This window comes from Dromiciops gliroides, chromosome 2 (genome assembly GCF_019393635.1).
Source record: "Dromiciops gliroides isolate mDroGli1 chromosome 2, mDroGli1.pri, whole genome shotgun sequence".
NCBI lineage: Eukaryota > Metazoa > Chordata > Mammalia > Microbiotheria > Microbiotheriidae > Dromiciops > Dromiciops gliroides.
In genome coordinates, this window is record NC_057862.1 from 605,699,236 (window position 1) to 605,720,767 (window position 21,532).

The 21,532-nt window shown below is 42.5% G+C and overlaps 1 protein-coding gene across 1 annotated transcript in view; it reads right to left on the bottom strand.

The window, feature by feature from the left end:
* The window catches only part of PRKCE (protein kinase C epsilon), a 667,851-nt gene that overhangs the window by 24,272 nt on the left and 622,047 nt on the right, over positions 1-21,532 (bottom strand). The window contains 1 exon segment of the mRNA XM_043984305.1: positions 17,225-17,371. Within this exon segment, the coding sequence (XP_043840240.1) occupies positions 17,225-17,371 (147 nt within the window).

Below are 21,532 nucleotides of genomic sequence, written 5' to 3' on the forward strand. Positions count from 1 at the left end.
TATGTAAATGTATCTGTGAACATATCTAAGTATCTATATCCACCAAGTTAGATAGGGAAGGGAATTAACATTTATATGGTGCCCATTCTATTCTAGCCACTGTACAAAGCGCTTTACAAATATCTAATTTTATCCTTGCAACAAGCCTGCAAAGTAGGAGCTATTAGTGTCTCCATTTTACAGTTTACAAAACTGAGGCAAATAGAAGCTAAGTGATTTGCTCAGTATCACACAGCTAGTGTCTGAGGCCAGATTTGAACTTAGGTTTTCCCAACTCCAGGCCCAGTGTCCATCCACTGAACCACCTAGCTCAGAAAGCATGAAGAAGAAGTTCATAGGACACACAATTCAGGAAATAAATCAGCACTAAAATCCATGGTCTGATGGCTAGACAGAGAGCCTACTACAAGAAGGTAAAGTTGTGTTCAAATGTATCACTGAGAATGGTTAGAATAAAACCAGTGAGTAGAATATGGCTGACAAACAAGTCAGGAAAAATGCTGGGTCAGAGAGCAAAGGAGCACTGGTGAAATACTCAGGGTAAAATACAGGAACTATGGTTAGGGGTAAGGGGGAGAGAAGCATGGTGGAGAGCATCTGGCTAAAGATCATTCGAGAACAGAAACAAAGCAATATTGTAAGAAGAATATACTACAGATGATTCTGACAAAAAGAGCAAATAGATGAGCAGATCAGCAAATGGATCACATTGGGCATGATATAATAGTGATGGCAGATTGCCAAAATCTGGGTTATTTGCTGGAGGTCTTTTTCTACTAAAAGCAGAGTGGCCAATGATTTTTGACTTGCCTTAATGATAATCTCATCTTTTCCAAGTGGGGTTCTTCACTTGGGGTCTGGAAATTTGTGTATTTTAAAAAAAAATACATTTTGATATCTATTTCAATATAGTTGGTTTCTTTTGTTATTTATTTGTATATTTAATTTTATGTATTTAAAAATGTTATTCTTAGAAAGTCATTCATAGATATCATCAAACTACAAAGGCATCCCATGATCCAAAAAAGGGTGAAGAACTCCTGCTTTACAAGATTACAGTTAAGAAATCAATTAAGAGGGGCAGCTAGGTGACACAGTGGATAGAACACCAGCCCTGGAGTCAGGAGGACCTGAGTTCAAATCCGACCTTAGACACTTAACACTTACTGGCTGTGTGACCCTGGGCAAGTCACTTAACCCCAATTGCCTCACTAAAAACCAAACAAATAAACAGAAAACAAATGTCAAGAAATCAATTAAGAGAAATCTCATTCTTGATCTGATTTTTATCCACAAGGAGAAAAAGTCTGATGGGGGAAGTGATAGGAACTCTAGGGAGAAAGTAACTTATACACACACACACACACACACACACACACGCACACACGCACAAACACACAGAGCAATGTGTATGTGTATAGCTGTGTTATCTGAAAATTATATAGCCATATATAATAACTGTATGTAATAACCATATATTATATGTATATAATATATAACACATACATGTGTGTATGTATGTATGCACATAAAATATGCATAATAAATAGTACATGTATATGAATATGCAGTTGATCCTCATTCACAGATTCTGTATTTGTAAATTTGCCTACACTCTAAAATTTATTTGTAACCCCAAAATCAATACTCATGGTGTTTTCGTGGTTTTTCATGGAAATGTGCAGAGTGGTGAAAAATTTAAGTCTCTGACACTCTGCTTTCTTATTTCTGCTCTCAATACTATAAACACGTGTCCTGTTTGTGGTCTATTTAGTGCTATGTTTTTCTCATTTTTGTGCTTTCTGTTGGTGATTTTGCTGTTTAAAATGGCCCCCAAGCAAAGCACTGAAATAGTGCTCTTAAATGTAAGAAGGCTGTGATGTGTCTTGTGTTTGATACATATTTTTCAGGCATGAGTTATAGTGCTGTTGGCTGTGAGTTCAATGTTAATGAACCAACGATATGGTACATCCACAAAAAGGAAGAGGAAATTCACCAATCTGTATGTGAGGCCAAAGTAAATGTTGTGATCAGAGGCTTGTAGGAACCTAAGCTTGTAGGAGCAATAGCTCAGTCTTCACTAATTCAGTGTTTTGGCATCTTTATGAAATATAACTACTGGGAATGATGAGTACTGACTGTATGTATCAGAACTGGCAGATGACATTAGTTAGCCACTGTCAGTGATCTCTGAAAGATCATGGAGAATGCAAGAGGTTCTACAGGATGGGAGAAGGGCAAAGGTCTTGATTTTCAAAAAAGAGGAGAGAGTGGAATTTATAAGTCATAAATTCTCAATATGAGGCAAAATTCTAGAAGGTATAAAAAGGGGATCATTGATTAACATTTAGAAAATTAAGTACTCACAAAGAGCCTATAAATTTTCATTAAGAACAGGCCAGGGAGCAGCTAGGTGGTACAGTGGATAAAGCACCGGCCCTGGATTCAGGAGTACCTGAGTTCAAAGCTGGCCTCAGACACTTGACACTTACTAGCTGCATGACCCTGGGCAAGTCACTTAACCCCCATTGCCCTGCCAAAAAAAAAAAAAAAAGAATAGGCCAGGCCAGACTAGCCATATTTCTCTTTCTTACAAGGGTTATTAGGCTATTAGATGAGAGGGTCATTGTAAATATAGTTTACAGCAAAGTACTTGATAAAATCTTTCATACTACTCTGGAAAATATGGAGCGATATAGGCTAAAGAAAGGTGCTTTTAAGGAGATTCAGAACTAGTTGAATATTTGGACCAAAAAGAATAATCATTAATCTTCAGTGTCAACATGGCAGGATATCTCTAGTGGAGCATTCCAGAGAGCTATCCTTGGCCTTGTGTTGTTTAACATATTTGTCAATGACCTGGGTAAAGGCCTAGATAGCATGGTTATATAATTTTCAGATAACACATAGTTGGACAGGATATACAACACACTGAATGAGATAGTGTCCACAAAGAAAATGACAGGTTAGAATGTTGGGCCAGATCTTAAAATATGAAATATAATAGGAGTGAATGTAATGTCTTATACTTGAATTTTTTAAAAATCACCTTCATAGGTATAAGGTAGAGGAGGTATGGAAAGATCTAGACATTTCAGTGGCTTGCAAACTTCATGTTAACAATATGGTAGCCAAATATGCTAATACAATCTTAAGTGACATTAAAAACAGTATAGTGTCTAGAATCAGGGAAGTGATAATCCTGCTGTACTCTACCTTAGACGACACCTAGATTACTGTTTTCCACTGTTGGTGCCACTCTGTGGAAGGACAAGGTGGGTAACCAAGATGATGAAGTTACCCAATGAGAATCATCTGAAAGAATCGAGCATCTTTAGCTTGGAGAGAAGAAGACTTAGGGGAGCATGTGATAGTCATCTTCGAGCATTTGGAGAGCGGACTATCCCTTGAAATAGGGATTATACTTCTTCTGCTTAAACTGGAAAGCAGAATTAGCAGTAGACAGAAGCTAGAGAGACACTGATTTAGGATCCACGTAGAGAAATACTGTCCAACAGAACAGGGCTATTCAAGTGTAGATTTGGCCATTGCAATGGGAGTAGGTTCCCCTTCATAGGAGATCTTTCTGCAAGGACTGGATGTACTCTTGTCAGGCACTTGTAGACGGAATTCTTGTTCTGGTTTGGGTTGGACGAGATGATCTCTAAAGTGCCTTCCAAATCTAAGGTTCTATGATTCTCCAGTAAGTTCCAATGGGACTTCTTCCCATCATCTCATTCAAATGAAGTATCAGTTCTTACTTTCCCAATCTATTCTCATTCCATTCATATCCCATCTATGTCTATGAACCTCAAGAAAACCACAGTGGAACTGGGGGGTGGGACACAGAGATTGGCAACCAAAATGATCTAGGAGTTGGCAGTGTGGGAAGTCTTCCTGAATAAAGCTAGACTAAAAATAAATCAGGCTCCTAGTATAAAAAGATGAAAACTGACATGGAACATGACTGAAGGCTACAAAATCATGGAGGGCATGAGGGTGGGTATGGTCAGCGAAAGCTAGAAGCTGAGGAAGAGGGGTACCCCCTTTGAAGCATTAGAAAAAGTAAATATAGGACAACCTAAGGCCTCTTCTATTTCACATTTTGAGCCATCCTAGTTATCCTGAGGGATAACATGGGATGGAAATGTGATGGCAGACAATTTAAATTCATGGATGGTAATGTGTTATACAAGTTGATGATGTTGGAAAGGATGACAATGGCCTTCCCTGAATGGCCCCTCTGTGGCCCTATCAAAGATAGAATCTTGGGGTGGGGGGAGATGACAGGAAGCCTTGTTCTAGGACAATTAAATATTCTTATGTTCACATCATCATCACCCTCAGCCCCACGGGTAGACAAGTGTGTTAAGGATGGATGGAGATACACACACACACACACACACACACAATATGAAACAATCAGAAGCCAGGGCTTGGCATAACATGAATATGGGCATAGGAGATGAAGAGTGTTCATTATTTAGGGTTTTCCAATACCCTATAATCCATTAGCACTCCCAAAAGAGAGGCTCTAATGAATGCTCTTTTGGGACAATTCTTAGGAAAGGATGGGAAGAGGAAGTTGGAACAGAGTAGACATAAGGGTCCATGAATTCACTGGATTTCCATCATCCTTATATCCCACAGGCTTATGAAGTCCTTCATGGTCTCTTTTTTTAGAGGCCCAGTCCTCTGAACTCAGGAAGGGAGGAACCCTGTTCCTTTCATCAATCAAAACATGAACATAGCATATAGGAATGATATCTTGTGTTAGGTTGTTCTCTCAACGTCTCACATGTCTGTCTTGTCTCTCCAAATAGACCATGAAGTTCTCTGTTTTGCACTCATCTTAAACATCTCCTATGATCCCTAACACAAAGCTGAGCAGGAAGCACTCAATAAATACTTAAGAAACCAAACTGAAGTACATCTCCTACGCTGTTACTCTCATGCCTTGGCTCATGGTTCTCTCCCCTCATCTGGAACTGGCCTCCTCTCCTCTAGACTCTCTGCTCCACTGATCCAAGCTCTACCCATCCTTCAGGGACCAGCTTAAACCCCAACCTTTTCAAGACTGATACTAACTACTGGTTTAACCTTAGATAAATCCATTTCCCTCTCTCACCCTCTGTTTCCTCATCTGTAAATGGAAGGGATTGTGCTGAGGAATGAAGAGATGACCTCTGAGGCTCCTTCCACCTCTTCCATTCCACGATACTATGACAGCCTTCCATCATCATGCCATCCCACACATAAAGCTCTCCTTTCCCTGAATGATGGAAGCTTTTAGAGTCTGCTATTCAACCAGTCCCTTAAACATCTGCTCCAATGGTCTGTCACCTCCCCAAAGTCAGACTGTGACTTTTCTTTTTCTTGTCTCCTATGCAACAACTAACATGGGATTGGACACAGATGGTGGTATGTAGGGGTGTGTGTGTGTGTGTGTGTGTGTGTGAGTTTATTTAACAAACAGACAGAGACAAATCTTGACCAAAGAACTAGAATCTGAGTGGATGTTCCACAAACAGATATCTTGGACTTTTCAATCTCATGCTCCCCTAGAGCTCAGCAATCACTGAGGTTAGCACAGGGTCAGGTTCCTTCCCAAGGGCTCGCCAAGGTAAAGACAGAGTTAAAAGTCAAAATGATTCACTGATGACTGGCCATTGACCTGGCAATGCTTTGATGCCACTGCAGAGGGAATTCTCAGGGGAAAAAACAAATGCAGATGGTCCTCTTGTACAAATGTAAAAAAAGAACCATAAGGGCTGTTTAGCTTATAAATATTTGGAAACCTGCAGTTCTGGGAAACATCCTCAATACTTCTGTGCTTTCAGTGCTGGGGCAATCAAAGCCTCAAGCAGCTGCCCTCAGCAATCACACCACAGAAAACAGAAATAAAGATGAGCGAATGCATATGAAGTCCAAAGTAGAGGGAGCTGCTGAAATGGGGGACCTGGGCTTCTGAAGCCATGGTATGAAAGAGTTATTTTTTTCATGATGGTGGCAATGTTTGGCGCAAGCAGGCTCACTCTTCAGGATGATGACATCAGGAATTTCCCAGCTACCCTTTCAATCCTTACTCAAAGTGGGGTGGGGAGGGGGGAATGCCACTGCCCTCATCCTGCTTAGACTGTGCTGACTGTGTTGGGGTTGGGCCTGAACAATATAGAAGAGCATCCTGTTTCTCTCTTGGTACTGGTACATCATTCTAGCTTGCCTGTATCTCTGGTCCCTGAAGCCTGCCTTTCTGGATTCTGATCTCTTGTCTGATTCTCACCCTCTGCACCTGAATATGCCTTCCCTCTAGTCTGCCATCTGGTCACTGGGATCCGTTGGCTCTACTGTGAGCGTCACCCTCTGCTTCCTGGGCCTCTCTCTTTCCTGATATACTGTGACTTACATTTTAATTCTGGAACCTCACTCCTGTTTCCTTTCTTATTGCACTTGCTCACCACAGCCCAGAACTGACACTGATCCATCCCTCAATGGCAAATCCCCCCCAAATGGTTTTCCCGGTATAAGTCATAGGGAAGATGGTACAAAGGTGAGAGGGCATCCAGTTGTTCACTAGGGAGTCCTAGTCAGGGAAGGTGTAAAGCAGCCCTTCGGCTGGCTTTCTAGACTGTCAAAGGAGGTGATGACTCATTGAAGAGGGGAGGGGGTCCCTTCTCACCCATCTGCTGAAAACCAGCCATACTGTATCAGCTCTTTCCCCATAGCCCACTGACTATAGTCTCTTCTGAGCTACATTGGTTTGTCACAAATTAATTGCCTTATCTTATTTTCTAGAATGTCTGGACAATGATATGAATAGTTATGCTACTAACTATTGGGGCTGGTGACATAAACTCTCATAATCAGCATAGTGCTGGGAGCTGAGAGAATCCCAATGAATGCTTGGGATATCATTGAGGCCATCCCCCTGCCTCTTAAGGTATGTAGGTAACCTGTTAAATTATCCTGCCCTGTTACACGCAATCTCTTCCTCAGTTCTTCAAAAATCAATGGTTTCTAATAATTTTTCTGGCTTTTCAAATCAAATGAGATAGCCATATGAAGTGTTTTATCAATCTTAAAGCATTATATAAATGCTACCATTATTGCTGTCATTATTATTTTTATTCTCTATCTCCGTGCCCTAATGCATTGTGAGGGTGTAGCTTTGGAGCAGGGCCCTGTTGGATCCTACCTGTCTATTCATGGGAGTGGCATGGAGATCTGTCCCTGGGTCTCCTCCACAGGCTGCTTAAGTGAGTAAGGGCCTGGGTAGAGGGTCTTAAATTCATTTCCCAAGATTTTATTTCAGCATAGACCACTTCATGCAAGGGCATGCACCCGGGCCTTCTGCTTAATGGTTATAGCCGTGCAGCGCGGATGGCTGGATGGAAATCAGTCATGATGTTGAAGGGACACCTCCAAGTTACCAAGCCTGAAGGTTGACCTACCTGGAAAGTTTTCCCATATTGGAAGCCTTACCTTAAAGAGGGGCATTCACACTGAAGCAAACTTGAAAAAAGAGAACATTCATACAAAGAGAAATTTACTTGGCCTGCATTTTCCCCCTTCTCTTTTGCTATGACTGAGAATACAGGAGGGTGTTTTCTCCCTCCCAGACCAGCTTCCCCTGATCCTGGTGCCACGATATTGGGAAGTCAGAACTGTACCAGAAACTTTGAGTCTAACAGTTATTTGTTGTTATTTGGCATTTCTGGGATTTTTCAATAGAGTACACAGAAGAGAAGCTGGAATGTGGGCAAAACAGTCTGTCCTCTGGCTATGGCCCCTCCTCACTTGGAAAGCAGGAGGACGATCCCCTTGGGATATTCAGAAGCTGAGTTTGGTCTTGTTTCCTGGTGTTCATGAAATTTATGAACCCCTCCCCCCAGCCCCCCCACAAAAAGACGAATTTGGAACAACAATAAAATACACCTTCCATTAGCATCTAGACATAGGATGGACATACATCTATATATTCTGACCACTACGGTATTGGGATCTCTGACACATAATAAATTTCTGTCTTACACCTATCAGAGCCAATCCCCTGACTATGGTGCGTTGCTTGTGTAAAACCGACTCCATGTAGACCTTTAAGATGAGAGCATGTGCATGGCTGGAGGCAGGACATGGGCATCTGAAACCACCTAGCTTGAGCCACAGCCTTCTAAAAGGTGCACTGTCTGCCATGGAAGAGTAATGCAGCGGAGACCAAACTGAAAGCAATGGATAGCCACACTAAGAGTCACTGTGGTAGGGACAGGGGTGGGAAGAAAGGAGGATGGTGGTGATGTAGTTAGCAATCCCTCCTCAAATAACCCGGGAATGAGTCAACTGTGTACACATTGCATCCACAGAGTGGAATGTAATAAGCTTCTTGAGGGGAGAGACTGTTTGTATCCCTACTGCCCTGCCTTGCACAGAGGTTTCTTGAATTGAGCTGAACGGGGTAGGGTCAACCAGGGGGAAGACAAACAGGACAAAATTATTGTAATAGGCGAAACAAAAATCTTAAGAAGTTACAAGTCTAGAGGGGCCACTGGGGAAGGGAAGGGAGGGATGGGGCCTCACCAAAGGCATGTACTCCACTTGAGTATCAAAAGGCCTGTGCTCCCCAAGTCCCATTTCTGTAACTTACTCAACTATTCAATTGGGTCTGTGATCTCGCTGATTGAAAATTCCCTCCAATGATGCTGATTACAGCTCATTCCATACCAGCCCATCCTGGGCCAGTCTTGTCTACGTATTCCTGTAAGTTTATTGCAAGGGATCTACTTTTCACTACCTCTGTCAAATCTTAAGGTCTCTTACAACTCTGAGATTCAAGAATTAAATGAAAAGCCAAGCTTTGGTTGTGAATCAGAAAATATCTTCAGGAACGTCTACGAGAGCAGGGATGAGTTTCTTTGGGAACAGATGGAAATCTCAGTCTGGGGGTGGAGCACAATTGAGTGGAAGAAGGGTCATTAAAATGGTCTGGTCCCTTCCTAACACTCCGGAACATGTAGGACTGGAACCTTCTACCCACCTATGCATGCACAACTTGGGACATGTCCCATCTTTGCTATGCTCTCTGCCAGGCAGGCCCTGCCTAGAACAGATCTTAAAGATTTCTTTCTACCCAGGTAGGGGTAGGAAAGCTAGCCTTGTGGGATAGAAGGAACCACAGGGCTTTATTGTCTGTCATTTAACAACTACAGTTATCCCCTCCACATGACAACTTTCCCCAATGCAGTTTCTATATGTCATGAATGGGCATAAGAAATTTAATGGGAATTTGGGGGGAGTTCTGAGGAAGCTGCAGACTGACACGGGAAGACCAAAAGACAACACAGAGCCTATGACCAAATACTTAACCCAAAATTTACAATAATTATAAACACTCCATAAAAGAAAAAGAAAAAGAAAAAGAAAAAGAAAAAAACTCAGACTTTTCTGGCACAAAGGAAGGACCAAAAGTATTTATGTTGATTTTCTAGATTGTCAGTGAAGAGGGCGGGGACGGGGCTTCTTCGTCTCTAACCCCTGTGATGTAGAAGGGATAACTGTAATTCTCCTTGGTCTCTGAGCCAATTAACACAACATTTTACAAGCCCTGTCCCTCCAATCAATGAAATAGCCTGGGAAATTTCTACCATGAATGACCAGGATGGCTGATGAGTCACTAAATCAACCCTGACTAGACAGAGGTGGATGAATTCCATGGAGCAGACCAAAGCAAATTCCCTAGGGCTGATGGGGGAAGGGAAGGGGAAGGAGGAAAGTGAAGGAATAATGAGTGATACTAGATGAATGAAAAGCCTTTATTAAATGCTCACTATTTGTTAAAAACTATGGTAAGTGCTGGAGATCCAAATACAGAAAGTGAACTCAATGATATTTGATATAGCAGAAAAGGCACTAAATGTGGTTTCGGAAGAGCTGGGTTCGAATTCTGACTCCACTTCTTACTAGTATGTGTATGAGTGTGAGTAATTTCTAGGGATTCCTTCTACCTCTGAAATTCTGTGATGCTGCAGCCTTGGGTGAGTTACTTAACTTCTCACTTTCATCTGTAAAATTCTAGACTTCCACTAGATAATCTCTAAGGTCCCATCTAGCTGTAAACTTTATGGTCCTATAACTTGTGGAGTTTGGCAAGTGCTCTGTGTAATGTTAATGAGGGTGGGAGGGGGAGGAGGTAGAGTTTAGTCAGAAGAATCTAGAGACCAAGATCTAGAGTTTAATCTAGAGTTTAGCCAAAAGCCCCTAAGCACATGCTAGAATTCTCTCCAAGGGAAACCAAACTTGGTTGGTTATAAAAAAAGGTTACTATACCTAGTGTTGGCCTTCATCCCATCACTTAGGCTAGCTAACCTGGATCAATTTCTCAGGGAAGCTTCCTTTTCCATCTAAAGTTCTGCTCTGGGACTCTCAAAAGCTTGTGGAATCTAGATCTTGAAGCTGGGACTTTGGCCACATTGCCATGATCTCCTAGACCCACTGTATCTGGATTCAGGATTTGAATCAGTCTCTCTCACTTTCTCTCTCTCTCTCTCTCTCTCTCTCTCTCTCCCTCTCTCCTTTTTCTCCTTTTCTCCTTAACTCCAGCCTCCATGGACATGTGTCTTTATAGGGAGGGGAAAAAACCACTCTCTAATAAATTAATTCAAGTGGAGAAGGTAATGGCTGACAAGAACGTGTCCCAGTCTCTCTTCCAAGAGTATTTACATTTCAAAGGGGAGAATGCTTTTACTCAAGGGAACTGATTTGGAAGAATGTGGAGGTGAGGGGACTAGTGAGGCTGGTGAGGGAGACATATGGGGGTGCCTGGAGCCTTCCCAGTACTTCTTGAATTCCACTATGTAGGCAACCAGCTAGGCACTTTACAAGCTCCCTGCAGGATACTGCTAATTCCCTGCTGGGATTAGAATACAGAGCCAGGACAGTTAGCTATCCAGGGCACTCAGGCTACTCCTCTTTCTGTTAGAGCTTCCCCAAAGGCTGTTTCTAACTTCATCACTTTAACACTTGGGGAGGGATTAAAAAAAAAATCACTCAAAAAGTCTACATGGTCTCAAAACTCCATTTGGAGAGTGGAGGGGTTGGGGGGGGGGAGAGGGGAAGCTGGGCTAGGAGAACATGCACAGAAGAAACTTCCAGTATTTCCCCCTGAAAACCATCCTCCATACAACTGCTAAACAGAAGCTCCTACGTGAGCCCTGCCAGGAGATGTGTCACCCAGCATCCTACCAGGTGTAGTCCATTTGATCCATCTCAACCATGCACAAATGAGAGTACTAGAGATGGCTTTGGATACCTTCGAGTTTTCTAGGGACAAACTCTAAATTGAGGGATGGAGGGGGACAACCGTGCAAAAGGGCTAAACAGGGCTCTCATTTTTATTTTTATTTATTTTTTTTTTTGGTGAGGCAATGAGGGTTAAGTGACTTGCCCAGGGTCACACAACTAGTAAGTGTTAAGTGTCTGAGGCCGGATTTGAACTTAGGTCCTCCTGACTCCAGGGCCAGTGCTCTATCCACTGTGCCACCTAGGTGCTTTTAAAACATTTCTTTCCCAAACTGGAAGTTACTAGGCTGAGGTTCCCCACAAAGAAACGGCCTGGAGAATTTAAACATAATTGAATACTTTAATAAGTCCTTTGAGGGGGACAGCTAGGTGGCACAGTGGATAAAGCACTGGCCCTGGATTCAGGAGTACCTGAGTTCAAATCCAACCTCAGACACTTGACACTTAATAACTGTGTGACACTGGGCAAGTCACTTAACCCTCATTGCCCCACTAAAAAAAAAATGTCCTTTGAGCTTCACAGCCTAGATCATTTTAAGGACCAAGGATTGAAGGCACAGAGACAGTCAGCATGGCCAGGCTAGGAATGTGTCCCCAGAGTCTGCATCTTATATTATTTTAATATAATGTTTAATTTTTCAAGTCAAGTTGACAAGCATTTATTAAGAACCAATTTTGTGCCAGGCACTGTGCTAAGTGATGGGTATGCAAAGGAAGGCAAAAACAGTCCTTGCCCACTCTTTTTTTGGGGGAGGGGAGGGGCAATGTGGGTTAAGTGATTTGCCAGGGTCACACAGCCAGTAAGTGTCAAGTGTCTGAGGCTGGATTTGAACTCAGGTCCTCCTGAATCCAGGGCTGGTGCTTTATCTACTGCGCCACCTAGCTGCCCCCCTTGCCCACTCTTAAACATATTTTTGCCTTGTGCCTCTCTCTCTTCTTGGGAAATTGCATTCTGTAAGTTCCAGCTAGGTCCTCAAATCAGATGAAACCAATAAGGCAGAAACTGGCTCAAAGCTCATAGCTTTGTGAGGATGTAGAGGGGGAGACCATGAGAACATGCAAGGGAGAGATTCTCTGCATCTCCTCTTCAAACCATCCTCCACACAACTGACAAAGCACAGATCTCATCAGGTCACTCCTCTCCTCAAGAAGATTTAGGGGCTCCCTCTTCCCTCTACGATAAGATACAAATTCTTCTCTTTAAAGCCCTTCACGAGTAGAGCCCAATTGATGTTTCTAGTTTGATTTCATGTTATGTTCTGCCCTCTCCCTCATGCATTTTGCATGCCAACCAAATTGGCTTACTTGTTCTACAGGACATTCCCTCTCCCATCTTAGTACCTCTGCAGAGATTATCCCCAATGCCTGGAACACTCTCCCTTCTCATTTCTGCTCCTTGGGTTTGTTAATTGCCTTCAAGATTCAGCTTAAGTGCCAGACCTTTCAAAAGGCCTTTCCTGATCCCCTTTGGTTTAATGTTCCCTGTCACTGCCCCATGATTATTGCATATTTAATTATCTGTATTATTTCCTCTTAATAAAATGGTAGCTCTTGAAGGCAGTGACTCTTCATTTTTGACTTTGTATGAACAGATGAATGAAAGAAGGAATGGATGAATGAATGAATGAATGAATGAACGAATGGGTAGATGAATGAATGCATGAAAAAAATTATTTGTTTTGTGTTTTGGTTTTTTTGTGGGGCAATGAGGATTAAGTGACTTGCCTAGGGTCACACAGGTGGTAAGTGTCAAGTGTCTGAGGCTGGATTTGAACTCAGGTCCTCCTGAATCCAGGGCTGGTGCTTTATCCACTGCGCCACCTAGCTGCCCCCATGAAAAAACTTTTACGTGACTGTCATTTGCTAGACACTGTGCTAAGTACTGGGAATACAAATGTAAAAAAAATGAGAAAGCCCCTGCACTCAGGAAGTTTATGTTCTGATGGGAGAGACAGCACATAAGGGGAATAAAGGCCAAAAAAGGGAGTTTTGCTCCAAGGAATGAAAGGGATTATTGGTCCATAGGGCAGTCAACTGACATGCCCTTTTCAGAAGCAATGGGGTTTTGTATTTCCTGCACCTGACAGACTAAATGCTTAATCAATGTTTGGTGAATTAAATTGTGTCAAGATTTAGTCTGAGAAAGAAAGCTCTGAAAGTCAGTTGGAATTCCTCGTCAGTGTCTTTTGTTTGCCATCTCTTCAGCTGGAACTCCTGTCTCCCCAGGATGCCAACTAAAGTCACCGCCAGGAAAGGGATTGGTGACTCTGACTCCTGCCATCTCTTTGCTCAGGGCAATGTTGGCTCCACCGAGCAAAGGAGAGTCATTCCCTAGGCTATGGACATGCTATAGAAGGCAGGTTGGAGCTCCTTGGCCTGTGTCTCTTCCCAGGGCTGGGGATACCATTTCTCTGGAAATGGTTGCCTTCCTACCGCCCCAAAGTCAGTCTCCCCAGCCCAGAGGATGTAGCTCCTCTCCTCCCTCACAACTCTCTGCTCTTGGGGGCTCTGGGTACACACCTCGCTCCAAAAAACAGATGTAGGTTCTGAAAGATTCCAGCTGGACATCTAAGTCCTCAGCAAAAACTTCCCAGGAGATCTAAGACCAGTCCGATACAAAATTACCAAGTAGCCAATTTTGTGTCTCCATTCTTGTCTTTCCTCCCTCTGCCCCCAGGTACCCTTCTCTCATACTCCTTCCAATACCTTTATCACATCTCTTCTGATGAAAACCATGACCTCGGATTCTTTATTCACCCTGAAGTGTGAACTGGTAACAGTTGAAAGCATGACCCCCTTGTAGAGGGATATGTGTTTTAACAGGGACCAAAACCTTAAAAGGATGAAGCTCTAATTGGGGGGGGGGGATGTGTGTGATGGAGGGCTTTCCTAGTGTTCTTGAAACCAATCACACAGCTTGTCTGCAACTCTAATCTGAAATGATACAGGAATGGCCTTTGGTGACAAATATCTCTGGCTAAGGCTCTGAAGTTTCTAGTAGACCTACAAAATATCCTGAGTCAATACTTCAGACACTTTCACTTTTCCCTCTTGACAAATTAAAGCTTTCCTGATTTCTTCTTCTTTGGGGGGAATGTCCTTTGCCACACAACAAACTGCCTCTTCTTCATAACTTTCTGCACATTGCGTTCCCTTGTCTTCTCCCTCCCCACCCAGATTCTGTTGCCAAAGCCTTCAACCCTTTAATAGCTTTTCATTCTCTTTTTAAACAATTCACAGCCTTGCTGAATTAGCAGACAGCTGTTCCCCACCGCCCCAGTCTCAGTTGGGCCATGACAAAGGCCCACTTCATAGAATATTTTAAAATCTTTCCTCTTCATACTTTCTCTCAGAAATAGCATCCCATTTCAGGCTCCAGTGGGATTCATGATCAACTAGAGTACCCTGGAATCTTGCTCAGGGCTCCTTCTGCTTACTCCCTCTGGATGGTCTACTTGGCTCTTGTGCAGAGTATCCTTTCCCTTGACTTTATCTAAATTAAAAATCTCCTTTTGATAGTTCAGGCCCCCTTAGCATTTCCCCTTTCTTGTGGCCCGTGGTTGGCAAGTTTTCTTGGCAATGTCTTCCTCAAGGCTTGCTCCCAATAATATATTAATAAATATATTATTTATATAGGCTCCACAGACTCAGATAATAGAGTCTGACTTGAACTTTCCCAATGGGAAACCCATGGAGGGCAGGCAAAGGATATGTAGAGGTCTTCATCGAGAGAAATGATTATTACATAACCAATCCACTGGGGAGATCCAGGGTTTTTTTTCAGTTCCAATCTCCTCATTCTCTACTGGGTCAGGTTAGCATCTGAAGGAAATTGCTGATAAAGAGACTGAATTAACTTTCTCCTCCACCCAAGTAGGGAAGCCTATTGCTCTACTCAGGCTTGGAGCGGGTAGGGGTGGGTGGAATAGATCCTTTGCCCAGATTGCCTGAGGCTGGGGGTGGACTGGGAGCTAGAGTGATCAATGTCATGTCCCCCAGCCTTTCATTAGAATGGGTTCACCTCTCATTATAATATTCACTCTTTTCACTAATTGTTAACTAATCAGAATTGAATGCCACCCTCAGGAGCACCCACTCTTCCAAGGGCATATAAACATTTAGTGGGTTCTGCGAGAGGGTCTTTGGCATTTGAGAGTGCCACTGACCCCTTTTATTCAATATCCACTAACAATAATTAATAAAATGATTAATTATTCAGAAATTATATCTCTTGAGCTTTTTATATGTCACACTGAATCACCCTATGATAAGATTGTTCAGGGTGGAAGAAGGGGCTGGGTAGAAGTTCACAGAGATGGTGATGGCTTTTAATCAAACAAAGGGCATTCCCAAATCAGGACTGTAATGTTTTAAGTTTTATTTTTATTACACCAGACCTGGCATAGGGAACTCTCAATGAGTAAATGTCCTCTGCCAAAGCAGAGCAATGCCTTCTCTGCCACATAGAGTCGTAGAGAGTTGTCTAGAACATTGAGAGGTTGATACTTGCCAAAGGTTACACAGCCAATAGTTATCAGAGATGGATTTGAACCCAGATCCTTAAGATTTCAAGTCCAGCTCTCTATTCACTACATTTTGCTGTCTCTCATCTCTTATCTGTTATGGTTGAGGGATTGGGTGTCCCCAATCTTCTGATTAGATAAGCATTACGGTATATAGAATACCAAAAAAGTAAGCACTATGTAAATGTGATATTTATCATTATAATTTGCCAAGATTTGGATTACCAGTGTAATATTTCATGCTAAAACTACACTGAACATAATCCCACATTTCCCAGGGTCCAGCCATCATTTAGGGACATGGAGAAGGATATCTACCACTCCAACAGAAGCAAATGTTAACAGAGAATTTGGGTCAGCAGAATGCCAGCTCGCAGGAAGTTGGAAGTAACAGGGTTTTGATGTTTGGTGCCTGGAGCCACATCTTGGGCAGGCCATTGGACACCAAAGTCCTAGGGTACCAGGTATGGGACAGAATCTTATATCACCCCCAGCCAGTCAGCCAGCCACTCTACACCCTGCTCACTCAGCCACCCATTCCCAGGATGAAACAAATGCAATAGTGGCTTTTTAGTTTGTTTGTTTGTTTGTTTGTTTGTTTTACGGGGCAATGGGGATTAAGTGACTTGCCCAGGGTCACACAGCTAGTAAGTGTCAAGTGTCCGAGGCCGGATTTGAACTCAGGAACTCCTGAATCCAGGGCCGGTGCTTTATCCACTGCACCACCCAGCCGCCCCAATAGTGGCTTTAAAAAAAAAATCAATAAAATCAGAATCTTTCCTCCCCTCCTTTCATCTGGAGGGAAGCCTGAATCTAAAGCAAAAAGACTTAGGGTTCATTCCAATGGCTAGAAGAGGAAATCCTAACTTGGAAGAGCCTCTCTTCCCAATCCCAATCCTGCTCCCCCATCCATCTGCAGGGCACTGCTAGTCCTTGCTTATTTTTCTCTTTCTTTATGGGTTTCCAAACTCTGAGAGGCCAAGAACTCTTTTTGGTTCATGGCCCCTTCTGGCCTCCAGAATACCTGGGGCAAGGGTTTGTGCAGAGCACTTTCAAATTTCTGGGGAGATGCTTGAGTGGAAGAGACAGAGAAAAAGTTGAATGGGGAACAAAGGAATCTCTACAACAAGAAAGGGAAGGCTTCAAGCCTTCTGTGGGCAGCAGTGCCTCCTGTTCATTTATTTACCTTCTCTAACCTTAATCAGGCCCAGGTGTTCAGGGAGGGGCTGCTCCTGGTCGGAAGGTCCTGTAGTGGCCAGAGAACGTGGTTCTCCTCTGATGAGCTGCTTTCCTACCCAGCCGCCCTGCCCTGCCCAGCCATCCTCCTAACGCCCTGCGGAATGTAGGGGTTTAGTTCTTTCCCTGGGTATCTAGGTGTCTAGGTGTGAGCCATCCAAGGTGGTACTTACAATTCGAGGTTTGAAAGGGGGCTTGATCTTCTTTTGCTCCAGCAGCACCCAGTCAATCTCCTTGAAGAAAGGATGCTGTCTGATGGCTTCCTCCCCGCTCTGCGTTGCCACACAGCCCAGTCGCTTATTGGGGTTTTTCGTCATGAACTGGAAGAGGGAGAGATGATCAGATGGCGTTAGTGACAAAGACCCATCAGGGTCTGATTTTCTAGGGAGAACTGCTATGCTGGGAGAATTGTCTTCCATTGCCCCCTTACCTCTGCCCTTTCCTACTGTCACCTGTAAATCCACTTCTCTCCGAACAAGGCAATGTGGCATTGTGGAAAGAATGCTAGATTTGGTGTCTTGTGGGTTCACATTTCACCCTAGACCCTTACTGGCTCTGTCACTATGGGCAACTCACTTAACCTCTGTCAGCCTCAGTTTCTTCATCTGTAAAATGGAGACATGACGACGCTCACCTCCCAAGATCAAATGAAAAAAAATGAAGAGTTTGTTAAAGCACTTTGCAGACCTTGGGGTGTCATGTAAAATGTCAGCTATCGGAGTCTCGGCACAAGATTCCACAAAGCCCTGCTTGGATGCCCACTGTGACTTGAAGAGTTGAAGGCCAAATCAGCACACTGAAAGGTCTGGCAGCTTCTACCACGCTGGAAAGGTTTTGACCATGACCTCAGTAACAGGCTGAATCTGTTTTCCAAGGACTAACCTAGTTAACTACAGAGAAGCTTATCTTCCTCTGGCAACCTGCTGCTCAATGTTTTGACCAAAGCAATGTAAAATAAAGAACTAACGTGGCCTTGATCCTATGCAGCCCCTTCTGCAGTGACAGTGGCAGTGTCAAGAGAGGGACAGAGGGTGCTAAAAATCACATAGTTTTAGACTGTCGATCAATTTTAATTTAAATATTGGAACTCTGAATGTCAGATCTTTGCCTAATGACCAATGAATGTTGCTGGTAGAGCTGAACTATATTACTCTTGACATTGTTGCTATAAACAAAACTAGAAGAAACAAGGACGCTGCAGCTATTAGACTGTAAGTTCACTGAGGGCAGGATCCCTCCCCTCCCTCCCTCCTTCTCTCTCTCTCTCTCTCTCTCTCTCTCTCTCTCTCTCTCTCTCTCTCTCTCTCTCTCTCTCTCTCTCTCTCTCTCTCTCTCTCTCTCTCGTGCTTAGCACATTGCCTGGAACTTAGCAGGCCCTTAAATGTTTATTAACTGAGGATGGCTATTAGGGAATTTCTTGGGGATGCAAAAAAGAGGTTATTAGACTGGACTTTTCTTATAGGCATAAATGCAATAAAAGTGTTATTTCATGAAATGTTTGATCATCACAATTATTAAAGTATTAATAAGTATTTCCAGATGACTACTCTAAAAATAACTGTAGCTTATGTATCAACATTGGTTGATGAGGATGAAGATTACTGGCACCTAGTAGGCTTTTGAGAATTGTTTATTGACTGACCAAAATGAAGAATGCTCCCAGTTAACTCCTCGGAGATGCAAAGAAAGGGGGTTGCCAGAGTGAGGTTTTATTGTATGCATAAAAGCAGTAAAAATATACACATTCTTTCACAGAATATTTGGTCATCACACATTACAGTATTAATGACAAGCATCTGCAAATGATTATCACAAAAATAATTACAGTTTAAGCATCAACATCAGTTTCTGAGGATGAAAAGGAAGAGAAATTCTATGGAGAACTTGATGTAACTCTCCAAATTAAATCAACATATGTTGTGATATTGGTGACAAATGCACAGGTGGGAAAGGATAAAAACGGAGAAATAAATGGAAGAGCATGGTTCAAAAGAAGGAATGGGAGAGGCCAAAGACTTATAGATTGCATTGAATCCTCTATATTACGGCCATTTCCTTTGAAAATGGAATCAGTAGGTCCTAGACTTAGAAAGCAAAAAATAAATAAACAAAATAAAAAATGAAATGAAGAACGAAATGGGGGGCAGCTAGGTGGTGCAGTGGATAAAGCACTGGCCCAGGACTCAGGAGGACCTGAGTTCAAATCCGGCCTCAGACACTTGACACTTACTAGCTCTGTGACTCTGGGCAAGTCACTTAACCCTCACTGCCTCACCAAAAGAAAAATAATGAAATGGATTCTATTTTAATGGACAGAAGAAGGCTTATTATCAGTGTGGAGGTTATCCTTGATTCAGTAATTATACAGCTGGACCATCAGCTCCTCGGAGATAAGAAGAGAATGAGCAAAAAAATAAGAAGAAAGTCATGACAAAAAACGATATACTGTAAAATAAAAACAACTTAAACCTGAATTATTTAAATAAATAATTGGAGATGGGACAAAAAATGGGAAAAGCACAGCACAAATGAAAATGACACCTAACTAAAATACTTTTTAATCAGAAGTTGAACTTAAATTAACTGCCACAGCAAAGAGACCAAAAGAGCCCAGAAAGCACCTTAATCAGCAAACATCTCTCTTAGTTGCCAAACATAAAGAGAGCTGCCAAAAGCAACATGAGGTTAGGATATAAACTCATTTGTAAAATCTTACGTTGCAGGATGATGGATGGCTATGAGCCAATCTGTCTCCTAGAGCAGAAAGAATCAGTGGAAGGCAAAGCTGGTTTGTAGAAACTGTGGTAAAAGATGCAACTAAGCAAAGTCACCCTAAGAGCATTCTGGGCTGATAGTGGAAGGAGAATTAGAGACAGCAGAAAAATGGAAACGGTTTCCAAAAAATAATTTTTACAAATCATTTCTTCAATCAAGAACAACGGAATTGGGGCTGCTAGGTGGTGCACTTGAGTCAGGAGGACCTGAGTTCAAATCTGGTCTCAGACACTTAACACTTACTAGCTGTGTGACCCTGGGCAAGTCACTTAACCCCAATTGCCTCACAAAAAAACCAAACAAACAAAAAATCATAACAAAGAACAACGGAATTGACCCACTTGGACCCGAATAACAATGTTCCAATGTGTTGATAGAGGAAGCATTAAAGAGAAGGAACATAGACATGTCAGGCAGATTATACAAAATATGTAAGGTGTCCCAAATGCTTTTGTGTGGTTTTGAGCTTTTAACAATGGGCAGGTAGGTGGTTCAGTGGATAGAGTGCCAGGTGTGGAGCCAGGAAGACTTATCCTCATGAGTTCAAATCTGGCTTCAAATGCTTACTAAACCCATTTGCCTCAGTTTCCTCATCTGTAAAATGAGTTGGAGAAGGAGATGGCAAATCACTCTAGTATCTTTTTCATGAAAACCCCAAATGGAGTCATGACATGACTGAAAACGACTGAAATGTATCCTCAGAGATACAGTGACTGATGCCAAGTGCTACTAAATGATTTTTGATTGATTGGGTAAGGCTAAGCAATCGGGATGGGTGGGAAGTGGTTTGCATGAATGGATAAGTAGCAGGGTTAGGGAGCTAAGTGTTAGGCAGAGGAGAAGCTAAGTGTTGGTTAAAAATAACTCATATTTGTATAATACTTTAGAGTTTACAGAGTTTTTCTTCCAAAAAGCCCATGAGATTGCCAATTTAAGGATTCTTTAATCTCATTTTTTAAAGATGAGAACTATAAGGGTGAGAGAGATGTAGTATTTCACCCATAGTTACACACCTAATAAGTAGCAAAGCCAGGACTTGAACCTAGTTCTTTTGGGTCTGAATATAGAGGTTTTTAATCTAATTACTATGTCATGTTGTTATTGAGTCATTTCATTCATCTCCAACTCTTTATGACCCCATCTGGGGTTTACTTGGCAAAGATACTGAAACTGTTTGCCATTTCCTTCTCCAGCTCATTTGAACTCAGGAAGATGAGTCCTCTTGACTCTAGACCTGGCATTTTATCTACCTCTACCATTGGCCAAAGTCTGTAACCCCTAATATTGGTCATAGATTGACCCTTGGCTTTGATCAGGAACCGATCCTAAGTACAGATTGTCCCTTAATCCTAGATGCAGATTAATCTCTGTGCATAGTGCCTAATAAATGTTTGTTAAACTGAACTTAATTGAACCTTGGTCATAGACTGACCTGTAACATAGGCCAAAGACTGAACCCCTAATGCTGGTCATGGATTGACCCCTTGTCTCTCACCATAATTTGGCCTCTAAGTCTGAGTACAGATTGTCCCTTATCCCCCAGAGGCAGGCCAATCCATGCGCATAGTAAGCATTTAATAAATGTTTATTAAAATGAATTGAATCCTGCCCACAGACTGACCTCCAATGTTAGCCAAAGACTTAATGATTTGCAGGAAGACCCATTAACAAAATGAATCACACCAACTGCGTCTGAGGCCTCTGGG